Source organism: Heptranchias perlo, chromosome 28, assembly GCF_035084215.1.
Source record: "Heptranchias perlo isolate sHepPer1 chromosome 28, sHepPer1.hap1, whole genome shotgun sequence".
Classification (NCBI taxonomy): domain Eukaryota; kingdom Metazoa; phylum Chordata; class Chondrichthyes; order Hexanchiformes; family Hexanchidae; genus Heptranchias; species Heptranchias perlo.
Genome location: NC_090352.1, coordinates 26,130,210 through 26,154,263, shown reverse-complemented (window position 1 = coordinate 26,154,263; position 24,054 = coordinate 26,130,210). Strand labels below are relative to the sequence as shown.

Here is a 24,054-nt window from a genome sequence, read left to right as displayed (position 1 = left end):
TTCTGTGTAATTGAAGTTTATAACGTCCAGGATAAGGTTTTAAACAAAATATAAAATTCAAACAAATCACTTGCTTCACATTAACATGATTACATTTGCCTGTTGAATTTTTAATACTTTCTAATGTCTTCCTTAAAGTTTTTACTTCAAGGCCTCGGGCCCGACTCAAAAACCTAAGCTTCAACTCGAAATTTTTATCTTGGAAAAGTTGCACAGAGCTCCCATCCACAGCTGAGCATGTGCAGGGTGGAGAATGTCCCAGCATGCAACAGTAGGCTTCTGAGTTGAAGCAGAAGGGAGTCCCCTCATGACTCAAGAGTTTTTTTGCTTTCTCCAGAAGACTTTCAAAGATACTGGAGATTGAATTATCAGAGTTTTATGTCAGGTAGGTTTTATTTAAAATATTAACAACTAGAAATATTCAGTTAGTTGAGATCTCTGGTTTAACATACTTGTAATTACCAGCAGTGGTGGTTAATTTATTTTCCTTTCTATCAATAACGATTGTTTATCAAGAATGAATTTCTTTCTTCCTCAGTTGAAAGGTTGACAATTCAGTTAAAAACGTTCTCTCCTGAATCTTTTTTGGGGATTAATGGAGTTTTTAAAATTAAAAACTGGGAAATTGCACAAAAATAAACAGTGAACATTTGAGTGTGTTATGAGGTCATTTTTCTTTATTGAAATTTGATTATTAAAGACGCTATAAGCCAGCAAGCACAGTAACAATGCACTGATTGCTTTAAGGCAGAATATAAAAACAGGAATCAGCTAATGACGTGGAATGCAGTGGTGGTGGGGCGTCTGCTGGTGCAAAAGGGGCTGGGACAATGCTAACCAGTGAGATTGTGATGGGAAGTTGGGGCTAGATGATTTGAAAGGGGCCAGGGTTAGTTTGGGTCTCATTCTTGTACCCTCACAAGGATGCTAGATTCCAGCAGCACCAAATTCTCCCAGACTTTTCTCCTCCAAATCTCCCAATCCCTTTTCCAATCCAGTTGAATCACGGGACCACCTCCCCCTCCCCCGCAGGACTTTTCCAAGCTCCCCGTCCCAGATCCCATGACTCACCTCTCGGTACTTACAAACCCCAAGATCACATTCCACGTGGTTCCTGATCACAGGATGGCCCCATTGCTCCACGACCCTGTGACTCTTTTCTGTCCTCCCACAGGATTCTTTTCCCAGTGATTCCAGATCACAGGACATGTTGGAATATTCCTAGAGCCCTTCGCTATAGTATCCCAAGAACTCTCTCCTAGTGTTTCCAGACCTTGGGATCCTTTCAAAGTAATGCTAGTCTATGAGACCCCATTCCATTACTGGCAGACCTAGGGCTACGCCCAATGGTGATAAATCAGTGTCCCTGATAATACTACTTGACATAACACCCTTACCATTATAAAACCTCTGACTTGCTGTGAGTAACATCATGATGGATTTTCCAGTTTAAAAGATATTATAAGTTTTGAGACAAAGTTGAAAACCTGTTAAACTGTCAAAAATACAAAAAGATCAAGTATATAATTCAACATAGTGATATCTAGACAAAGCTACTAATATAGCATGAATAGCAAAGACCAATGAAAATTGTTAGGGTTCCACAAAAATATAACAATTCAAATGCTCTTTTTTAAAAAAACTGTAATTTTTTAATTTCTTAATTTTGCACTGAGTGTAGTTGAGGCAATGTAATGTAAGAAGGAGGGTAATAATGGAGGATTGAAGACCTCAAGCAATCAAAAAGGCTAATGGGATTGTTGGCCTTTATCCCAAGGGTCTGGAATACAAAGGGGAGGAAATTATCCTTCAGTTTTATAGAGACTTGGTCAGACCTCACCAAGGGTACTGCATTCAGTTTTGGGCACCGCACCTCAGGAAGGAATTTTTGGCCTTGGAGCGAGTGCAGCACAGATTCATCAGAATGCTACCAGGGCTTAGAGGGTTAAATTAAGAGGACAGGTTGCATAAACCTGGCTTATATTCCCTTGAGTATAGAAGATTCAGGGGTGATCTGATGGAGGTGTTTAAAATGTTAAATGGGTTTGATAGAGTAGATACAGAGAAATTATTTCCTCTGGTGGGGAATCAAGAACAGGGGGACAGAATCTTAAAATTAGACCTAGGCCATTCAGGAGCTAAATCAGGAAGCACTTTTTCTCACCAAGGGTGATAAAAATCTGGAAAATGCTCACCCAAAAGGCTGTGGATGCTAAGACAATTGGAGCTTTCAAGACTGAGATCGATAGATTTTTTATTATGTAAGGATATCAAGGGATATGGAGCAAAGGCGGGAAAATGGAGTTAAGACGCAGATCAGCCATGATCTATTTGCAGGCTCGAGGGGCTGAATGTCCTCCCTTGTCCCTATTACCAGTACTTTTCTATTCCAAGCTTTTATCATCAGTACAGTATCGAGAAATAAACAATACACCAAGTATTACAAAGGGATATTATACTGGTGACTATCACTTCTGTGAAAAGCCCATAACTCGCAGGCACTAACAGTGGATAATGAAGGTCTTTCTCCATTTCTGAAGTGCTAGAGGTGTGTGTAAGTTATTTCCTGTGTTCCGAGCATTAGAGGGCTGAGTTATAAAAATCTTTGTTTTGTTCATGTTTGAAAGAACAATTGGACTATATAGTCACCTGATCAAACATGTTTTTTTTGTTTTTGTTACAGTTGATATTATCTGTATGCAAATGATTGGTACAAAGTCTAAAAGATAAATACTGTAGCCGCCTCATTATATCCACAGTCTATCCATTCAGTGGCACTGAACTGCTTCCAGTCCCGGAATCCTTAAATGTTTAAATAAATATTTTAACATGAACAACAAATTTTTTTAAAAAACACAGTGCAGGAGAAGTACTTAAGCACTGATGGGGTTTTGCAGATTACTAATTTCTAACGAAATATTCACCTGTCCAAAGAGCATTTAAAGGGTGTGCTGGGAAAGGGGATTTTTAGCTCCAATTGAAGAGCCATCATCAGCAAAGTCGCAGTGGTCTGAAAGGGCTCCTCCTCTGCTGTAATTTCTATGATTTTTGGATCAAATGCAGCAGTTAAGAACAGACTTCTGTATTTTTTCGGTCGGTGCAATTAATTGGTGAAATTCGTTTCGGCCCATTTTCGGACGCAGAATGGTCAGCACTGGGAGCGCACACCAGAGGCCCGAGGCTCGACAGAACTTGGGCTTTGAGCTTCATAGGCATATTTCTGGTGATCTGTGGACGCCATTGGGCATGCAGAGACCACTTGATAGTTTGAAGAGGACTATTTGGGCCAATTTCCTTGGGTAGCTACCCTTGGATGAGTCTGGGAGGATGGGGGAGGAGAACAGGAGGGGGGCTAGTGCTCTGGAGAAGGGAGAAGCACTCCTGCTCCCCTCAGCTCCACAACAAGGTAAGTTTAAAAGAAAAGAATATCCAGCAGTCCCTTTAAGGAATGTTGGTTAGGACGCTGAAGAATCAAAAAACTTGGGTGGAGTATGTCTGCCGCACGCTCAGATCAGTTTAACAAATTTCCAGGAGAAGTCCTGAAACAGACGTTAAGCCCCTAATTAAACTATGCAAGGCGCTTGACGCCTATTTAAAGCAGTCGCCAGGGATGCCTGAATATCGCTCGACCCAATATGGTATTGGATGTATTTCAGGCACCCTTGGAGCTTGGGAGACAGCACCATTTTTTGCCCCGGTTCTGCACTCCTGACTGCAGCCCCATTCCCTACCCCTGCTGTGCTCTGTGAAGATAGGTTATTCTAATATTATACCCAAGTTCCTCTCTAGAATGTGTTAACAAACACCTCTATCTCAAACTGATGTGGTAAGCAAGAAACACGATCCTGGATAGACACTTCAACTAGATCAAATTTGCATTCCCATAATTTGTGTGTTCTATGGATTTGACCCCTTGTGAGTTTAACTGAAAAGCAACACCTTAATATAAATAATTCAAAATTCCTCCTAGTCAGAAATCTTGAAATGTGACACACACATCTCGGGTTGGATTGGCCTGTTGCCGGAAAAATAAAATACCAGCAATCATGTATAAAGGTCCACAATATCACTCTGCACTTGCATTTCCTGCTATGTGGTGGTTATGATGTTTCTATTCAATCATAATTATTGTACTGAGGTTTTCTGATGGGTAAATGTATCTCTGACCACTTTGTAGTCCGGGGAGGTAAGTGCTCTTATTGGGTGATGACTGTCCAAGCTGCATTTTGCAAACCAAAATTGTACTGGTTATTCCACGTGCCCCTCAACTGCTTTACAATTTTACAGAGCAGTTTTACTTACCTTCCAAACATCAATTAGAACCACTGCCATTTTGATTTTCAGGTTTGAGAGCAACCAATTTGAAACATTTCCAGAGCTGAATTAATACCCAAAGTCCATATGAACCTCACACTCTATTTAAAATGTAAATCCTCAATCTCTAAACACTGTGCAGTAATGCCTGATGACAGGAGTTTGAAATAATGTAAACTTAGTTTCAAAACAAAAATTTGCTCTGCTCTGATGCCTGGAAATCAGTTGAAAAAGTTAAGATAACTGCAGTAGTACTGATTGAAATGGCCACGTACAGGTCATACTGTTCCAAATTATACTAGTAATGTCTCATTGGAATACAATTTACAGCCGCTCCTTAAATGCCTATAAAATTTGTCAAAGTGATGGTCACTATTTCTTTAACAGTCATTTGTTATTTCCCAATGGATGTAATTTATAAATCCATTAGACAGTTAGCTGGTCAGCAAAGGAGGAAAATATATCGTTATATATAGTTGCTGTGCTGGACTCAACTGGTGAAGTCTTGATTTGTGTAAGAAAATAGCCTGGAAGGGAAATCTTGAGTGTAAAGTAGATTTTACATTCACAATGCTTTTACCTTTATTTAAATTATAAATTGGCTGCAGATTGGATTTGTAGCTTGGGGGCTTATTCAGTATTTGGCCTGTCACAACTACATGGATGTTAGTAAATTAGAACTGAAATACAGGAACAACCAATAAATTACACAGCTGTAATCAATTACTTAAAGCTGGTTTGCTGATAAAAGGGACAGTTTGTGTAACATTAAGGAAGGAAACAAAACTATGAACCAAAGTCTGGTCAAATCCTGGTTACCTTCAATAAATAATCACCACTCTGAACTACATATTTAATGCATGAACACGTGGCTTCCAAACAGAACGTTGGGAGTGCTAGAAACCAGGGTGATCTGTCACAAAAAAATCCACATACATCAACTGGGGAGAGTTTCTGACAGATCAGGAAAGCCTGAGCACCGTCGGGTCAATTTTCCAGTGGTTCTCACCGGTAAGAACATTAGAAATTGGGGTTGGGATATCGGGCGAGTGGGTCTTGGGCCTACTTTTGCCTGATTCTTACATCCCATGAATTTCTGGCCTCTAGGATTTTGTGCTCAAGTGCTGACACGCATCTCATATGAGAGTCTCTTTAAGATCCCAGAATTTACTGTGGGTATTGTGTTTGCCTTCACTTTGTTTTGCGAGACACTATGATCCAGAATGGATGAAAAATCGTGGGCACAAAAGTGGAAATATTGGCTGCCTTCTCTTCAACCCCACCACCCCTGCTCTATACAGCCTTTCCACAGGCTGCTAGCTATTTCATACACATTTTTAACCTTTATGAAGTATAATAATATTCTTGCTCCTGTGGGCAGCCACTGACTTTTAAGTTGCCGCATCCCTTTTATTCCTTCCCCATTACGTGAGTTCCCTATGGAAGCCATGATCCTCTCACAGAGCTCTGAATTTTTCTTTAAATGAAGAGACCGTACAATATCTGCAAAATTATCCTTTGTAAAAATGCGCACTGGAACCAGAATATCTACGCTCTAAAAGTTTACTTTTGTCAAAATATTAAAAGGTAAGTCATTCTGCTTTTGTAAGTATGGATTATCTAAATGTTGATGATGTTGATCTTTTCAATTTAGTAAATTGAAAGTGTTACTGAAGAGAACATATTTTGGAAAAGATGCACCCAGTACAATATTGCAACCACACCAACCTGAGAATCCAGCTCCAATGATGATGTTGCTGTGCTCTGGATGATGATCCAGAATGAAATCCTGATCTGGGGTAGTCTATTGAATAAAGAAATGGGGATCACCGTGTGAGAAGCAAGGCTTTTGGTGCCATTTCTCCAGTAGGCCCAACCTTATAACATGCTTGCTGATGAAGAGATTTAAAGGAGGTGATTTTAACGAAGAGTGGGATTGGTACAGCTGAGGGCCAAGCCGGACAGGAAACCATCTGGCCTTCCCCAGCCCGGGAGATTTTAACTCCTAGGCCTCATCTGCATGCTTGCCGTCAGTCACCCCTCCGAACCCGGCAGTAAGCATCAGCTGGCCGACAGACGTGCGGGAGTGGGATTTTGGGCAGCTTGAGGTTGTTACACGGGACCGGATGGAACAGTCTCCGCCAGTAAGGTAAGTGGTTTGGAGGAGGAGTGGGCCGGGGATGGCCAAGAATTTCTTGTGGGATCCGGAGGAGCGCTCCTGTTTTTCCTGGCCTACAAGGAAACTAAAAATAGCATTAAACTAAATGATCCCGATGACTCTCCCCAACAGGTTTGGCCTGGTGGGGAAGCAACAATGGCTTCCCTGCACAGGCCTCAGGTTAAAATTGCAGCGGAGCCCCAGTGACATCATTGGGGCCTGACCTGCATATTTAAAGCAGGACCTCACTGCCTTCTGGTGGGGGTCCTGCTCGCCTGCTGAAAAGAGCAGGTTAATATCTGGACCCACTGGGAGTCAACAGGACCAGAGGGGGTAAATCCGGGGTATTTTAATCGGTCGCCCAGTTTCTACCAGGTCTCCCCCCTCCCCCAAGTTTCATTCATTCCAAGATTCACATTTCTCAGCCTTCCAAATAAAGCAGAAATTTCTAAACAATTTTAAAAAATGTTTTACATCAAAGTTACAGTTCTATTGTTTGAGGGTTTCATGACATAGTTGGATTAATTTATTCACGAGAAGCATAGCAAATCAGGATATTTCTTAGTTTTATGAAATGAAATGAACAGGGGCTGACTGAAAAATATGGACCACAAAGCCTTTTTTAAAAAAAAGTGTCAGCACCTTGAGTTTCCAAACCAAATGAGCTCACAGAAATCAGGAAAGTTAATAAACATGAAAAGTGGACCCTTCACACAATTGAAAAGACAGTAATGTCTTAAGTGTTTCCTCTGACTAAAATACCATTACTGTTTGCCTTGAAAATGTGTCTATTTGGTACAAAATTATAGCCCCATGAAGCAAAACATGAACCCTCGAAACATTGAGAGTACATGTGGGTTACAGTTCCCTCTCACAACCATAAATTAAATCAGTAATATAGTATCAGTGTGCAATGTTGTTATTCACATGGGCTCTTTCTAATGCTTTTCAAGTTGCTGAAGTTGAATCAATATCTTAGTGATTTATAATATCTTGCTTCTAACAGTTGATGTGGTGATGGTAAAAGTGAAGGTGGGCCATTGAATCAGCTCTAGAAAACATCACTCAATTCTGCTAGCTATGTGATGACTATGATATAGCATCATGGATATTTAGGAGTAATTAATAATACTATTATTTAATCAAATAAGTGGAAGTAGTGTCAGAAACCATGAGAATGAAGTGTGAGTGGATTTTAAATATCTTCTGAACCCCCAAATTAAATTATTAGCTCTTTACTCACCTCCTACCATCTGATATTTCTTATAATATATACAATGAGAATAATAAGGTCAATTAACAGTAGTAATGCTAAAATTATATTGATTAAAGGCTGTAAGAAACTATTGGGACAACCATTTCAGAAGAATGTTGCAGGTGAATCACAGGAAATGTATAAGGAATATTTTTACAGTACTGTAGGAAATTTATTCAAGGGAATTAATAGCCTAGCATATATGATACTCTCCTTTTAATAACACGGCAGGTACTTAAGTTACTGAAGAATGAAACAATACTAATTCACAATTCTTTTAGCATATTTAGAGGCTATTGTAAATAGAAAATATGCTTTGGGCTAATAAATAATAATTCTTATTAAAATATTAAAATTAAAGAGAATATTATTTTTGCAGAAGTAATAAGATAGGAGGTACATTGAGATCTTGAAGCCTGCAGTCCTCCAAATGTCCAAACATTTCATGTGCTAAGTTTATTCAAAGGTAGAATTCAAACTCCTTTGATGAAAGCTTCAGCACTGCCTTAAACATGGGAAGCTGGTTTTATAGAGGGTAATTCTGAAGAGACATTAATATTTATAAGGGATTATTCTTTCTCTTACAATCCAAAGACATTAAATCCTCAAAATCAAAGAGGAACAGATTTCTAGTATAGTTTTTAAAGCCTTTCTAGTTGCTTGAAGGTAAGGAGAATAATACTTTACTGTATACATGCAGTATTCAACAATAGCAGGCTTGGGGTCCAAACCAGGAAACTCTTTAGACAAAAAGTCGCTCAGGAAGTTTACGTCCTGGGAAGGCTGTTGAAATATGATATCACGTTCATCTGGGTCAGCATCGCTGCCACTGTGGTAGCAGACCTAAAGGGGAGATTTTTTGTACACGATTATATGCGATATTTTCTCAACTTTTAATAGAATATATTCTACATGCATGTATACCCAAAAATGTCTTCATTTCCTCTTTCAAATCAAAGCACATTAGGTATTGATTTCTGCTGTGCCATCACATGTACCATAAATTAGGTCGTAACTGCTCAAACTCATTTCCCTTTGGGCCCTTAAAGCTGGCAGAAGGAGATGACTTTTATCCTGTGGGTGTGAGCTACGTTCAAACACTGGGCCCAGAATGAAAGTGCAGTGTTCTTATTCTCTGTGCCACCCAGTTTAGGGACTACACCTCATAATAGACTCCAAGAGCACAGTTATATATCAAAAGAATCACATGCATTTATGCAATTGTGGTTAAGAAAAGAAATAAGATCTAATTATTTTACCTATATCCACATAAAAACTGATGGGAGTAACAATCCATATTGGGCTCTTAATTTGTAAAACTAATATCACACTGTGGTCCTTTTGACAGACAGCTGCACATTGAACCAACCCAGCTGTCAGTTTTCACCTAGGTGAGGCATCTCGCCCAGCTTATCAGGCTGCAAAAGTATTCGCTCTTCAATCACTGCTACCGCGGAGACTCCAGCTCATTACCACAGTGGTATAAAACCAACAAAGTATTCCATCTGCAGACTGCTCAAATTGAAATAGTTTCAACTTTTTATGCTGGGTATGGCATTTCTTTTTAACAGGAAACATACTGGAAATAGATTACCCATCCCCAATAGAAGATGACAGTTTCATAATGACATAAAACATTTAAAGCTCTTCTGCTGGACAGAAATGGTTATTGCACTTAATCCCAACATCAAGGCCAAATGCTCATCAAGTCAATTTTAGATTGGTACAACCTTTTGCTCTGGCAATCAGTAATGTGATCTAATCAAAAGGAAGAAAGACTTGCATTTATATGACCTCAGGACGTTCCAAAGCGCTTTACAGTCAATGAAGGACTTTTGAAATGTAGTCACCATTGTAATGTAAGAATAATCAAGCCTAAAGCTACCTTCAGAGGTCAGGACATTAATCCTTCACAGACAAGAGACTTCAGGCATTCCCAATACTTATTTTAAGACAATACATTTTTATGCTTCTCAAGATTAGGGATTTGAACATCTTTCCACTTTGGGTACCCTGTTATCAAGCCGTCTCTACCCATGTACAGCCTAAACCTAAGAGTAAAGCTGTCCCAACAATGTGGAAATATTTTCTCTGAGCTATGTATAATAAAATGGTTTATAAAGAACAAGTGCCTTGGCATGTTTCCTGAGGTAAAGGTGGTATTTTAATGCATGTTTCCTCACACATAGTACATGCAGCAAATCTTCTCCATTGGGCCCTAATTCCAACCTCCCTCAGAGAAAAGTCTAGTACACAATGACATTTTTGTATCCGACACCAATTACCTTTATTGCCTTTCTCAGTGAAGCAGTCGATTTAATGTCACAGTCTGGAAACAATCTGTACTGTGGACTCACACTGGCTATGAAATGGGTTGAGGCTTCCTAACTCATTTTCATTGAGGATCCTTATAGCTGGCAGTCTGAGAAACTTCCATCTTATCACATCTAGTCTGGATTCAAACATTAGTCCCAGAAGTGAAAGAACAGTATTCAAAGCCAAATCATTATTATAAAAAAAATATTCAGGGTTAAGAATTTAAAACTGGAATTTTTGTCTTAAATTATATTTGTTGACAAAAATAAATGTCCTTGTTAGTACTGTCTCATTTTGCAGGTTAAAGTTGCTTGTGTTGATAGTGTGTGTGGATATTACTGCTGCTGAGTTTAGAGTTTCACTACTGTTTAATGATGGCACAATTTCTTTAGTGACATTCCAGGAAGACCACCCACATGAAAATATGTTTAATTAATCCTGGTGTACCATAGAAACACACACACAGCCTTTCAAAAATACTCATTCAAATCCCCTCACTGTGCAGGCTACTGACCAGGAATAATCCTCTGCACTCCAGTGCAAAATAATCGTATAAAATTATATTAAAACACAAAAATAAAGTCTCTAAAAAAAAAAAAATCACTAAACCAGTTGCATAAACAGAATATATGATAGCAACAGGCATGACACTGTGATTCTAAGATCCATGAGGGTGACTAATATGATGGCTGAAGTCTTGTGATAAACACAGTATAACAAGTGTCCAGATCAAGTATCTATTATCTATTCTCTGTTACATATACAGGCAACACACAAAATAAATTGGATTATATATGCTATAAACACATATATTCACAAATCTATTTAGATTTAAATGTAATAAAAGCTATACATTTGTACTGCTACTCCATGCAGCTGTACAAATTTTATTAACACATATTTGCAGAGGATCGCTCAGCCCAATCAATCAATCTCAGAATTATGATCTAAAGTGTTGGTTATAATTTAAATCGCCATTTATAGCAGCATAAAGAACATAATCTCCATGTACATACCTTCATAAGTCCTGGATATTCATTAGAAGGAAGTCCATAGAAATGATGTTGATTTGAGTTTCTGCTTATCCTTAGAAAGCAAGGAAACCCCTTGGAAATTCCATAGGTTCCAGGGACTTTCTCTTTCCAGTAACAAACAACGATCCTCAGTGTCTAACAAGATTATTAAATCAACAGGAAAAAGGGTAATTTAATGATAGAAAACTCTTCTGTGAAACACATGATATTGCAGCAATGTGTTCTTGGGCAATATTTCACATGAGTGAACGCCCAATAACTCAGAAGTGACAAAGAAGCCAGGGAGTAATGTAGGTCTCTTACACAAGTAAAATACACTCTGTGATATAACAGGATTGCCAGATTTATTACACAACCTCAATTACAGGTATCTCTGGATAGGGAAGCACTTCCTAAAGTAATGTATAAAATACTGTTACTTAGCTGGTTAGAATGGCCGAACTGAAAAGAGTGCCTCTGAAAATTACTGTTTTATGAGTAAACTCAAACACTACTAGATGTCAGATATTTTACACTGAAATGGAACTGATAAGAATGGTTATAATTAGATGATCTTTTCATTCCTTTGCTAGTGCAAACCTCTTGTAAAAGTCAGTGGTATGAGCTCCCCACGGGTGGGGCTGCAACTCCTTCATCAGCCAAGAGGGTGAGACACTCTGTGCTTTTCCTTTTTACAGTCATAGCCATTGAAGCTCTGACTGGCTGATGGGAGACATGCTTCTTATGGCCTCGTCATGTCTTCCCAGGCTTTTTTCATCCCCATTCCCCCCCCCCCTCCCCACCACCCCGGGCACCATCCAGAGGTAGAAGGGTAGATTTTCCTGGGTTTAATGTCCAATAAGCATCCATTTAAGATCAGAAAATTAGGCACTATCTCACTATGCTAATTTAGCTCCCTAATTAAAAAAAATGGCCTGCACTTTGTTAGTTGTGCCTCAGGGGATGTTGCTATTAAAATTCTGTGGTAATGAGGTCCCATTAATGTCATACTGTGACCTTTCTTCCTATACTAATGTTGGTTACAGTTCACAGGCTACTTGCACCCAGATATGATCCGGGTAAGTTAGCATTTTAGTTGCGAATATACAGGAAAGCAGGTTGGTGCTTTTTAGTTTGGACGGAGCATTGATGCAATTGCTTGTGTAAATGTTGGTGATAAGGTTATATAAGAGATGCAAAATGTTTTCACCTTTTAACACGGCAACCAAAAGCTACATATTGGATGTGCCATTCAGGGCGCCAATATAACTGTGCTACTTTGAAGAAAAGGATGAAAGGGAAGCCATGGTGGCTGACAAGGAGATGAGACAGCATCAAAGAGGAATTTGCTGTGTTTGTAATTATGACCAAAACAAAATATACTGGCCCAATGGTCATTTTTAGACCTCTATGAGGAACAGTGCATCTGGTGACCGAGGTGGTAAGGGAGATCTATGGCCTCCTGAAGGAGGACTTGGAACATCACTGGCAGCACTCTACCTTTTGTTGTCAAGGTAACAACTGCTTTGAACTTCTTTGTCGTAGGACGTTTTCAGCAGGTAACAGGTGACAGCTGTGCATTGCTGGAATACCCAGGTCATGGATGCATTATTAAGGACTCAAAGGTTTATTATTTTGAACATCAATGCCCAGGAACAATAAGAAAGAGCCATGAGTTTCTGTCACATGGTTGGATTCCTGTACGTTCAGGACGCAACACTCATGACTTCTGGGCAGAGAGCACCTCTGGTGAATCCCTGCTTAGTGCTATCTCTATTCCGAGATAAAATTAAGTAGGCAAATAGGGTTCTAATATTTTACTTGTATGATTGTTGGCCTACTGAGTTTTGAATCAAAACTTCATGCATCATCCAGAGTTCCTGAACCTCTTGAATAATTGGAGAATCAATTCCAATGATGCTTTTTACCCAGATCATGGCTGAGACATTAAATGGCTGATGTATCAGCTCTCTTCTTCCCCCTTCTCCCTCCCACACACATACACATTCACCCATTAATAAGTCCAGTGACCAATCTCACTGCATAAGGTTGACCTGTTAAATGGTGTTATCAATTTTATATATTTATGGGGATCAGACTTAATATTGTGATGTTTATTGTATTCATCAATTTTCTTTTGAAGCAAATGTGCACATTTGTAGACTTGCCATAGGTTTTTGCGCATACAACAAATGTAGGCAGTATTTGTCATTTTTAATTAAATATTTGTGAACACATTCTAAAACTCTCTCTCTGAAAGGCCTCCCACCTCCATGCAGAGCTTTCAGCTGAGATTAAGAGGGAAAGGGTCATAAATCCATTTGTGATTTATGGTGTGATACTATTCCAAACTCTGCCAACCACAAAGGATGGAAGGGAAGAGGCTGAAAGCATATATCAGTTTTTATTTAGCAATGCTGCATTATTTTTGAGGGTGGTGGTGGGGGGGGGGCAGGTGAGTTTCCAGTATCAATATCTTTCTGGGGAGGAGGATCAGGTGAGTTATGTCAGGATTTTTGTAGCTTCACTGAGAATTGATGGCGGTCATCCTAAATGTGCAGTTGAATTTATGTCCTTCCTGTGCAGAGGTGGACCCTCTCCAAATCCTATGATTTCGCTTAAACCATAGACTATTCCACAAACTGATGCCCAGCCTCTCCCAACACTGTTTTGAAGTGGCAACTAGGGAATTAGGTATGGCTAAATTCCCTCTTTCTCCATCTGGAAAAGCACCTGTTTTCTGCACTGTATCTCACCTAATGATGCAGCTCAAATCAATACTTTATCATATTAAGGAATCAAATGGATGTTCCCATGCTTCATTACTCTATGGCACAGCACATCACTGTATTAACATATATAGCCAGATGGCTGCCTTTATTTAACACTCAAAGGAACATAGGAACAGGAGCAGGCCATTTAGCCCCTCGAGCTTGTTCCACCATTCATTGAGATCATGGCTGATCTGTGACCTAACTCCATAAACCCACTTTAGCACCAAATCCCTTAATACCTTTAGCGAACAAAAACCTATCAATCTCATTTAAAATTAACAATTGAGCTAGCATCAACTGCTGTTTGCAGAAGAGAATTCCAAACTTCTACCACCCTTTGTGTGTAGAAGTGTTTCCTAACTTCACTCCTGAAAGTCCTAGCTCTAATTTTTATGTCTCCTAGTCCTAGACTCCCCAACCAGTGCAAATAGTTTGTCTCTATCTACCCTATCAATCCCCTTAATATCTTGAAAACTTCGATCATATCACCCTTTAATCTTCTAAATTCCAGGGAATACAACCCTAGTTTGTGTAATCTCTCCTTGTAATTTAACCCTTGGAGTCCAGTATCATTCTAGTGAATCTACGCTCCACTCCCTCCAAGGCCAATATATCCTTCCTAAGGTGCGGTGCCCAGAACTGAACACAGTACTCCAGGTGTGGTCTAACCAGGGCTTTGTATAGATATAGCATACCATTTACCCCCTTGTATTCTAGTCCTCTAGATATAAATGCCAGCATTCCATTAGCCTTTTTGATTATTTTCTGAACCTGTCCATGATATTTTAATGATCTATGTACATGGACCCCCTAAGTCTCTTTGGATCCCCACTGTTTTGAGCTTTTCACCATTTAGAAAGTACTCTGATCTATTCTTTTTAGGTCCAAAGTGGATGACCTCACACTCGTCTGCATTGAAATCTCTCTGTAATTTTATGCATCCATTTACACTGCTTACAATGCTGCCTATCTTTGTGTCATCGGCAAACTTGGATATGTGGCTCTCTATCCCATCATCCATGTCATTAATAAATACAATGAATAGTTGAGGCCCCAACACAGATTCCTGTGGGACACCACTAGTTACATCCTGTCAATTTGAGTACCTACCCAATATACCTACTCTCTGTCTCCTGCCACTCAGCCAATTTCATAACCAGGCCAATAATTTGCCCTCAATTCCATGAGCTTCCACTTTAGCTAACAGTCTTTTATGAGGGACCTTATCGAATGCCTTCTGGACGTCCATAAAAACAACATCCATAGACATTCCCCTGTCCACAACTTTAGTCACCTCTTCAAAAAATGCAGTCGGGTTCGTCAGGCATGACCTATCCTTTACAAATCCATGCTGGCTCTCTCTGATCAGCTGAAAATTTTCAAGGTGTTCAGTCACTCTATCCTTAATTATAAACTCTAGTAATTTCCCGACAACGGGAATTAGGCTAACTGGTCTATAATTCATTGGTTTCACAGTCTCACCTTTCTTAAATAGCAGAGTGACGTGCAATTTTCCAATCTAAAGGAATAGTTCCTGAATCGAGAGAACTTTGGAAGATTATAGTTAAGGGCATCTGCAGTGTTCTCACCTACTTCCTTTAAAACCCAGAAATATGAAGATATGAAACAAATAACATGACTATCTCAATCCTACAATGAGTTTAGCTAATGTCTTAGCCATATAGACCAAAAAGGTCCCAGGTTCAATACCAGTGATGATTTTGTTGATGGTATTAGGTGCACCACAATTGGCCTTATGTCCTGGATTAAGCAGTAGAAAACTAGCCAGGGTTCACGATTATGATCGCTATCTAGTGGCTTCCTCTGGAAGTGCATGTGTGGAGATGTCAAGGGAGAATAGGATCAGGCACAGCTGCCAGCAATTGAAAAGTGTGTCAGCCCTCACTGCCAAAGCTCACACCTATATCAGGACCACTTTGGCAAGGTACCGGACGGCACTTATTATCTGTGGAACCACTGTAAGGACTCAACTTCTTCAGGAGGTGAAGGGTAAAAATTGGTGACAAAAAAACTTACTATTGCCTTCCTATTCTTCAACCCCCTACTACTATATTGTGCCAGTATATTTGTTGTCATGGGAAGGATATAGTTTTGCATAATGAAAAAAATGTCAATAAAAGTTGATTACATAGACCTACCAGCAAATAGATAGTAAGGAAATTTAATCATGTAGAGATGGTTTTAGCTAACATTATAAGAGGATAACTGGACACTTGAGATTATTTACAAGGCAGTAATCTTACTAAGAGGTTCGGATATCATAAACAAGTATGAAACTTGGGTAGTAGTTGTCACCTAAACCCCAAGATGAGACAATGGTCTTGCAATCACTTTCTCGTTCACACTTTTTTTTATATAGAGAAGATGAATCCTAGTGAGATCAACATACCAAACAATCTTTCTGATTTTAATGGCTCTTCAAGAGGTTGTTTAGGTCAATGCATGAGATCCTTTGGAGATCTGCTAAGTAATTGGAAAAAAACAGCTTGGATTTTGCTTGTGCAAACTATCTGGATCAGGTTTTGGATTTACATGAGATTGCAGAACATTGTATGGATCAGAGGACTCCCATTTACATGGCTTTCATCCATTTTTTGTACAGTTTTAGAGCTAGTATCTCATGACTACATGACCAAATTTTAAGTTAAGGGATATTTGGCTTATTACTGTCATTAGAGGAGTGAGCCAAAGGCTGCCCACTCTCAAACCATCCTACTCCATGTCTTGATCAATGATCTGTTGGATAACATCATAAGAATTTTAATGCATCTTTTTGCCTATGATATTGTGGTGTTGGTTGACTTGCCTGAGGATCTAACAGTAAATATTTTGATGCTCAGTGTCAGGATTAGGCACTGAACCTTGCTGGACGGGAGTATAGGTCACAGAATCACCTCTATAACATTACTGCCCTATTTCCAATCTGTGCTCAATTCTGTGAGGCTCCATACCGTGAGCAGAAATTTCCCCTCTAGTGTGCTGCACTCACCAAATTGAACAGTGGGCTAATCATTGAGATATGTTGGCACGTGTCTCCAAAAGCGGAGATATGGCTTTGTAGAGCTCAAGAGGGACCCCTAAAATATTGATTGGACCTAATTGTTGATTGATACAAGTACCCGGGGATTCTAATTGGTGCTTTGAATCAGTTCTTATAGATTGCCCTGAAAAGAGGTGAAAAATGATTAGGTCTTTCTTCAAAGTCCCAATGTAAGTTAATTTTGTGGCATATGAGACATGTATCCAAATAGTTCTCCTTCATGATTTGGAATTCTTGAGTACCTAACAGAAAAGATTCCTTCAGCTCAGGTCTGAGATTCAGGAGGTGGATCCCTGGCAAAGGAGAAATGGCTGCAGGGAGCAAGGGCTCAGGACAACACCAACCTGTTGTTCCATAGGGGTAAGTCAGCCTCACAGTGGGAAGATCTCTTTGCCAAAACCCCTCGCATGAGGACCTGGATTAAATGTATCATATTGAATTTGACTTGGACATCTAGAACATCAAGAAGGCTGGCAAGTTGCAAACAGCCCTGCATAGGTGCTTCCACCATGCTGAAGGCAGATGTCTGTTGTACAGCTGATGAGGAAAGACTGAGGCTTGAGATAGCAGCTGCTGAAAAGCATTACCTGGAGGCTGGATATGAGAACACATGCTCATATATCCAGGGTTTATGCCTACCATGAGTGGATTTCACAGAGGCAAACAGTGACTGCTGAGGTTCTGCATCCCCAGCTGGAGGAACGATGGGGTAGGATACGTGCCTATGCTGTGGTCAGGAGAATGATGGCAATGCACGCACACATTTTATGATGAGTTGTGCTCCTCGTATTTGATGTTCGCCTAGTGATGCCTGATACCTGCACTTTTCAAATGCCTTATGACCAACTAATAACTATCCTCCAGATAAGCACATTTCCTATAGGGTCGGGTGTTCCTAGCTACACAAGCAGCAGGAGGATTATCAATGCTCTGTGCTTATAAGCTGTATGATTTTTGCTGATTAAACTCCAGCAGTACCTCTTTGCATGCTTGATGGGAGTCCCTAAGCTTTGAGGTTAGATTTTAGACAATAGCGCTCCCAATGCAGAGTTTCATGTGCTAGCAGCGCATAAGAGAATCTGGGCACAGAGGTCCGCTCACCCTGAACAATTTACTGTCTGTTCATTTTTATGGATGGTAAATTGTGCAGCATATGCTGACTTCTACATCCAAATTCCTGAACTGCATTGCTGTGTCATGAAGCTTTTTTTTAAAATCAGGAATGCTAATTTATAAAATCTACTCCTTGGTTCTTTTCAACCAAGTTCTCTGGACTTGGGTAAATGGAGTGAGTCTCTCTGGCCAGAGTGCAAATAGAAACTGCTTTGGAAACTCTTAAGCATGGTGATGGGTTTTCATGCGTCTCAGGCTGAGCCAAAAAATGTAGATTTTATAATTTTATGTGGAATTAGTGCAATGGTGGAAGGGAAGAACAGGAACCAGCCAGGCCTCTGCTAGTGGCTGATGTGGGAGGACATCTACAGTAAGGATTAATGGTTACAAAGCAATCACTGCAAAATTTATGGAGTGATAATTCCCTGTTGATTACCAGGAGTATAACACTGTCAGTGTATATTATGTCCAAATAAAATTCCTGGAACGCTTTACTGTAATGTAGCTTTGATTACATTGATGTATTTGGAGGTCACTTTAGACTGAGCACCATGACAGGATGATACTGCAACTCGAATATGAATAAGATCCATTAAATACCCTCTACCTTCAGAGGAAGCTGTAGTCCCACAAGGTTCAATAGTTTATTTGTCCAAGGTCCAGCAGTAATCACCAGATTTTTTGCTCTGTAAGTTCCTGTGGTGGTTGTCACGGTAACTAGAGACCCAGGTTGTACATCAACAACTTTTTCACCATCACGAATTGTTCCTCCAAACCTCCGAAACAAATCCTGCAAAAGATTCAATTTTGTCTTGTGAAACCATGTAGAACACGTCATTATTTCGAATAATTATTTCTCTGTGATCCAGAAAATATATTTATACATATCAAATGAACTGAAGAGATCTATTTTTTACCCTCACAGTGACTATCTCCCTTTCCTATTTAAATTATTAAATCTTATCTCAAATTCCAGTTACCTGTTAACTGGTTTCTCTGTCTTTTATCTCTTCATCTCATTATCCCAGTGGAACAGAATTAGTTGAAGACATCCTATATATCAATACACTTTATATCGCTTTCACCTCACAAAAGTTTGTAAGGGAAAAAAGCACTTTTGAAAAAAAAATTATAAATTTATAAAAAATCTCAGCGCTAACATGTCAAACTGTCCACCCAATGCATGTTCATCTACTTTATATTAAAATTAGTAGGCAGGTCATCCCATTCCATTTCAAATTGCTTATAATACCTATTTTGCCTGGAGGTGGCGCTGTGATAGAGTTTTTCAATGCTGAGTGTTAGCTAATGTTAATAACGCCTTAACTGTTAACATATATAACTGCAACTTTACATTATGGTGCCTGTACAACAATGAAGTGTTTCTGCCGTCTACATTTCACAAGGCCTGCAAAGAAAGATAAAAATTGGGCCTCCTCCTAATTGCAACAAACAGGGACTCCTCAAAATCGTGACCTCTGAACGTTTTAAACACATGGGGCCACTAAAACCACCTCCTCTCTCCTTCCCTCCCCCCCCCCTCCCCCACTGTGGTTGGTCCTCACCCTGAGACCACTGAGTTGGTTTTCTTGCTCCCCTCATTTCTGTAGATGCTCACACTCCCTACCCCACCCCGCTGAGATATTCCTTTCCCTACTGAGGTATTCTTCCTGTCACTCCCCACCCCCTGCCCTTGCTTCCCCTTCTCCCAATAAGGTAGTTTTCTTGGTTGCCCCCAATATCCTCCTCTGCCGTAAGCCATTTATCCCCCCCTGACCTCTAACCCGACTTGATCTGAAGGCTGCATTTGTTTTGACTCCGTGTGCAATGCCACAGGAGTTCGCCTAGTTCTCTTTTAACTACGTAAGATTCATTCCTTGTAGCAACCACTCCGCCTCCATCATATTACAAGAGCTAGCAGTTTTTAAATCCAGCCCTGACATTAAGCATAAGCCACACCGAGGCAGCTTAATGAAGCCACTTAAACTATGATTGACATTGCTGCAATGGTTCTGTGTTCTTCTTTATTCCACGTTGAAATCAGCAGCATTAACATCGATTACTTGCTGTATAGATTCTGCAGACTAGTAAATTTTATTATTTGAGTGTAATGTTTTTCATGAGTTAGCATTTACTGATTGTTTAGAATACAAAAGTGTTTATATAACAGTTGTGCAGTGCCATGAAGTGCAGGAAGGCAGGTTCAATTCTCTTCCACTGCCCTCCACTCCCCCCCACTCCCCCTCCCCACTCCAATCTCCTTCTCCCCAACTAATTCTTCATCTTAACTGTGCTGCTGAGGGAAGGTACCAAACAGAGCCCAAGTCCCTCTTGGGGAACAGGCAAATCTGAAAGAGTGTCATTATGTAACTCCTAGCGACTGAAGGGCTGCATTGGCAGAGGCTTGAATGCAGGTCGTCAATCTCTCTCCTTGGCTTCAGGTGCTGGTCAGCAGGAACTCCAGAGGGCAGAAGACAAGAGATATATATACACAATAAAACAGTCCTGCAATTCTACTTGACCAATTTAAAAAACATTCTAATTTCATCAGTTGTGGAACCCTATGTGGAAATATATGTTCTGTTTTGTAAGGTTGATAGAAATGACATTTTGGCTTTTCAGCACCAGTGAATCATTAATTAAAATATAGTTATGGACAAATTAAAGTGCAATGGAAAAACATTAACCTCCAATAAACTATTATATAAATCTTTCCATTCTACACTTTTTGTACCTGGACACTATTTTAAATGAACACAGGCCTGAATTTCACAATGTCGCTTCCAAAAATCATGAGCTCTCTTTAGCACCATCTGTTTTTATCTTTTCACTTGTTTGTAGATTCCTCTTTGCTGGCCATTCTTTCATTCCTCGACTCCCAGGAATCTGCCCATTCTACTCTAACTGGATGCTGGGAAGTTTGCAACATTGGTTTCCAACCTCCTTTTCTTATGGGACGCTGCTTCCCTCCCTCACCTCACTGCCCCTCACCTCACTGCCTCCTCCTCAAAGACCCACTAAAATTATGTGTATGCCTCCATGCACTTTAAAGCAAAATGTCGAGGAATGTCTTAAGGAATGATCAACCAAAGGCTTCTTTCAGAAGAAAGGATATAAATACCTGAGATAATCTTATCTTTCTCTTTCACATGCTGATCAATTGTTTTCCAGCATTATTTCCAAATGCTCATCAGGGAAGGGATATTGATTTCGGGAGGATACCCAGATCCCGATATTAACTTGGAGCCGGAAGAGAACTGGGGTGGGTGGTTGCGAACGGGAAACCCGGAAGCAAGGGTTTCCCGCAGATCTGACCAAATTTAATGGTAGAACCTGTTTTAAAATGTTTCAGAAGGTTTCCCACCCGATAGCCAGCTTGATTGACAGGCTGGCTGCCTAGTGGGCGGGCGGGAAATCAGCCGGGGAGTGGATGGAAGTTAAGTCGGAGGTTGTGGGGGGGGGGTGGGAGTCGGGGGGTTGGGGGAAGTCGGAGGTCGCGGGGGGGTTGGGGGAAGTCGGAGGTCGCGGGGGGGTTGGGGGAAGTCGGAGGTCGCGGGGGGGTTGGGGGAAGTCGGAGGTCGCGGGGGGGGTTGGGGAAGTCGGAGGTCGCGGGGGGGTTGGGGGAAGTCTGAGGTCGCGGGGGGGGTTGGGGGAAGTCTGAGGTCGCGGGGGGGTTGGGGGAAGTCGGAGGTCGCGGGGGGGTTGGGGGAAGTCGGAGGTCACGGGGGGTTGGGGGAAGTCGGAGGTCGCGGGGGGGTTGGGGAAGTCGGAGGTCGCGGGGGGGTTGGGGGAAGTCTGAGGTCGCGGGGGGGTTGGGGGAAGTCTGAGGTCGCGGGGGGGTTGGGGGAAGTCGGAGGTCGCGGGGGGGTTGGGGGAAGTCGGAGGTCGCGGGGGGGTTGGGGGAAGTCGGAGGTCGCGGGGGGGTTGGGGGAAGTCGGAGGTCGCGGGGGAAGTCGGAGGTCGCGGGGGAAGTCGGAGGTCGCGGGGGAAGTCGGAGGTCGTGGGGGAAGTCGGAGGAAGTCGGAGGTCGCGGGGTCCGATTGCGGGGACTGTAAAGAGTTTAGCTTGGGGGGAGCACTCCTGCTCCTCCTCGCCCACAAGCAGTGATCTGGCCTTCTCGCCTTCTTTTACCTGCCGGGAATCCTGTGGCCTGGGAAACCCGGCCTCCATCCGTCAAAAATCAAAATTTCGGTAAAATGGAGGCACACTGCCGCCCTAAAAGGTTTTACTGACCGACCCGCCTCCTGAGAACGGGTTGAACGCCTGCTCCCTGACCTGCTTCCGTTAAACCCGGGTTGCAATTGGGCTGCAAATTTCTATTTTAACTTCCCACCCGCCCCCAACCCATTCGTTCTTGGGGGTTAAAATTCCCCCAGTCTCAGCATCAAGCACTTCCAGGTCAGATATAGCACAGCCAGATGCTTTGTGACAATTTTTTCCATTCCTCTCTGAATGATATTGCCAATTTAAGAACAGGTTTGTGCTGTAGTCCCATGTCCACTAGGAACTGGGTTTACAATTCCCAAACTCATTTCACCTGGGACCCTTACAACCAGTAGATCGATGAAGCTTTCATTCCAACAATCTGGAATAGATTTGAACCCAGACCCCAGAGGCGGAAGGCAAGTGCCTCACCCTCGATCACCCAGATCTCCATTCCAGCTTTTCTGTTTCCACTTTAGACCAAAATAATATTACAGAACTCATGCCAAACCTGACATAAGTGTTTCCCCCCACCCCTTGTTTAGTGACAGAGTACGTTATCTAAACTTTGAGGCTGTTTTATTATTGCTCAACCCTCTTCAACCTATTTATATATTCAATTTTATAATACCAGGAGGACAGTTTTCATTTGTATTCATGGATTCTATAAAATTCCTGTGGCTTATGGGTATTGAAACTGCATCAGATCACTGAACACATATTATAACTAATATTGATAGTACACGACATTCACCATGTTATTGGTCAAAAGGTTATCATTTGCAGTTAAAAAATTACTATATGGTCGGAACTCGATCCCTTCGGCCCATTTCAGATTTTAACTTGCAGGGTTCCGCAGGCAGATCTCAGTGAATACAAATACGGTCTTTGCACGCTTTCATGCTAAGATACCCACATTAATAACTAACTCATAAGTATCTAAATTAATTCATGAGCATACACTTGTGTGGAAAGTAGTTATTTCCACACTGCTGTTCTAATATTCAACCACCACCCGAGTAAGTTTACGATAGATTAATCTCCATCAGTTGCTGCCCAGAATATGCCTGTTTAGATAAAGCATATGAATTTTGCTTTGGAGACTACTAATAGGATTAGCTAATGAATGCATGGTAATGGGACGAGGAAGCAGTCCGATAACAAAGGTAAATCTCAAAGACAAGTGCTATTCAATTTTTTTCAGCTGTATTTACCGCCGTAGTAAGTTAGACTTGGATTTAATTACTTTACGCAGAGGGGGTGATTGTATGGAACGAACTGTCAGGGGAGGCAGTGAGGGCTAGTTGTATCAGCAAATTCAAGAGAGTTGGATAAGTACCTGCCGAAATAATTGATCAAGAGATATGAGAAGTATAGTGGGATATGATATTTCCTGGACACACTAAGATCACCCAGATGGACTACAATGGTCTTTTCTGGACCTGTGCATTTCTATCTTCCTATTATATTCTTCATCTCTCTTCCCTATTCTGGTCTCTGTCCCAGCACAGCTGAGCTCTGATCAGAGTTGGAAATATTGGTGTGAAACACAAATCAATATGAACAAAGAAACTAAACCAAAAAAACAAGGGAGAGGAATGAATTGTTTTTCCATACTAGAAAGTTCGTTGAATTTTTTAATGTAAAATAATTTTTTCCTGAGCTTTCTTCTATCTTCAAGACTCTAAATACTCCATTTTGTCAAGAGCTTTTTATTTTATTTTTTCTCTGTGTCTAATTCAAGGTTTTTAGCAGATGGTTCCATTTGCTACTGTTTTCTCCTTCCCTTTTCTGAAATGGCCAATGTTGCAAGGAAAGCTTTTCTCTTCCGTGGGTGTACAAATGTA

The 24,054-nt window shown here is 40.9% G+C and overlaps 1 protein-coding gene across 1 annotated transcript in view; it reads right to left on the bottom strand.

Moving 5' to 3' along the window:
* Window positions 1-24,054, bottom strand: part of pipox (pipecolic acid oxidase) — a 55,409-nt gene that overhangs the window by 5,282 nt on the left and 26,073 nt on the right. The window contains exons 5-8 of the mRNA XM_068008241.1: window positions 18,612-18,794; window positions 11,060-11,212; window positions 8,415-8,570; window positions 6,043-6,118 (exon numbers count right to left, since the gene is read on the bottom strand). Coding sequence (XP_067864342.1) covers window positions 6,043-6,118; window positions 8,415-8,570; window positions 11,060-11,212; window positions 18,612-18,794 — 568 coding nt within the window. The remainder of the gene's footprint in view (window positions 1-6,042; window positions 6,119-8,414; window positions 8,571-11,059; window positions 11,213-18,611; window positions 18,795-24,054) is intronic.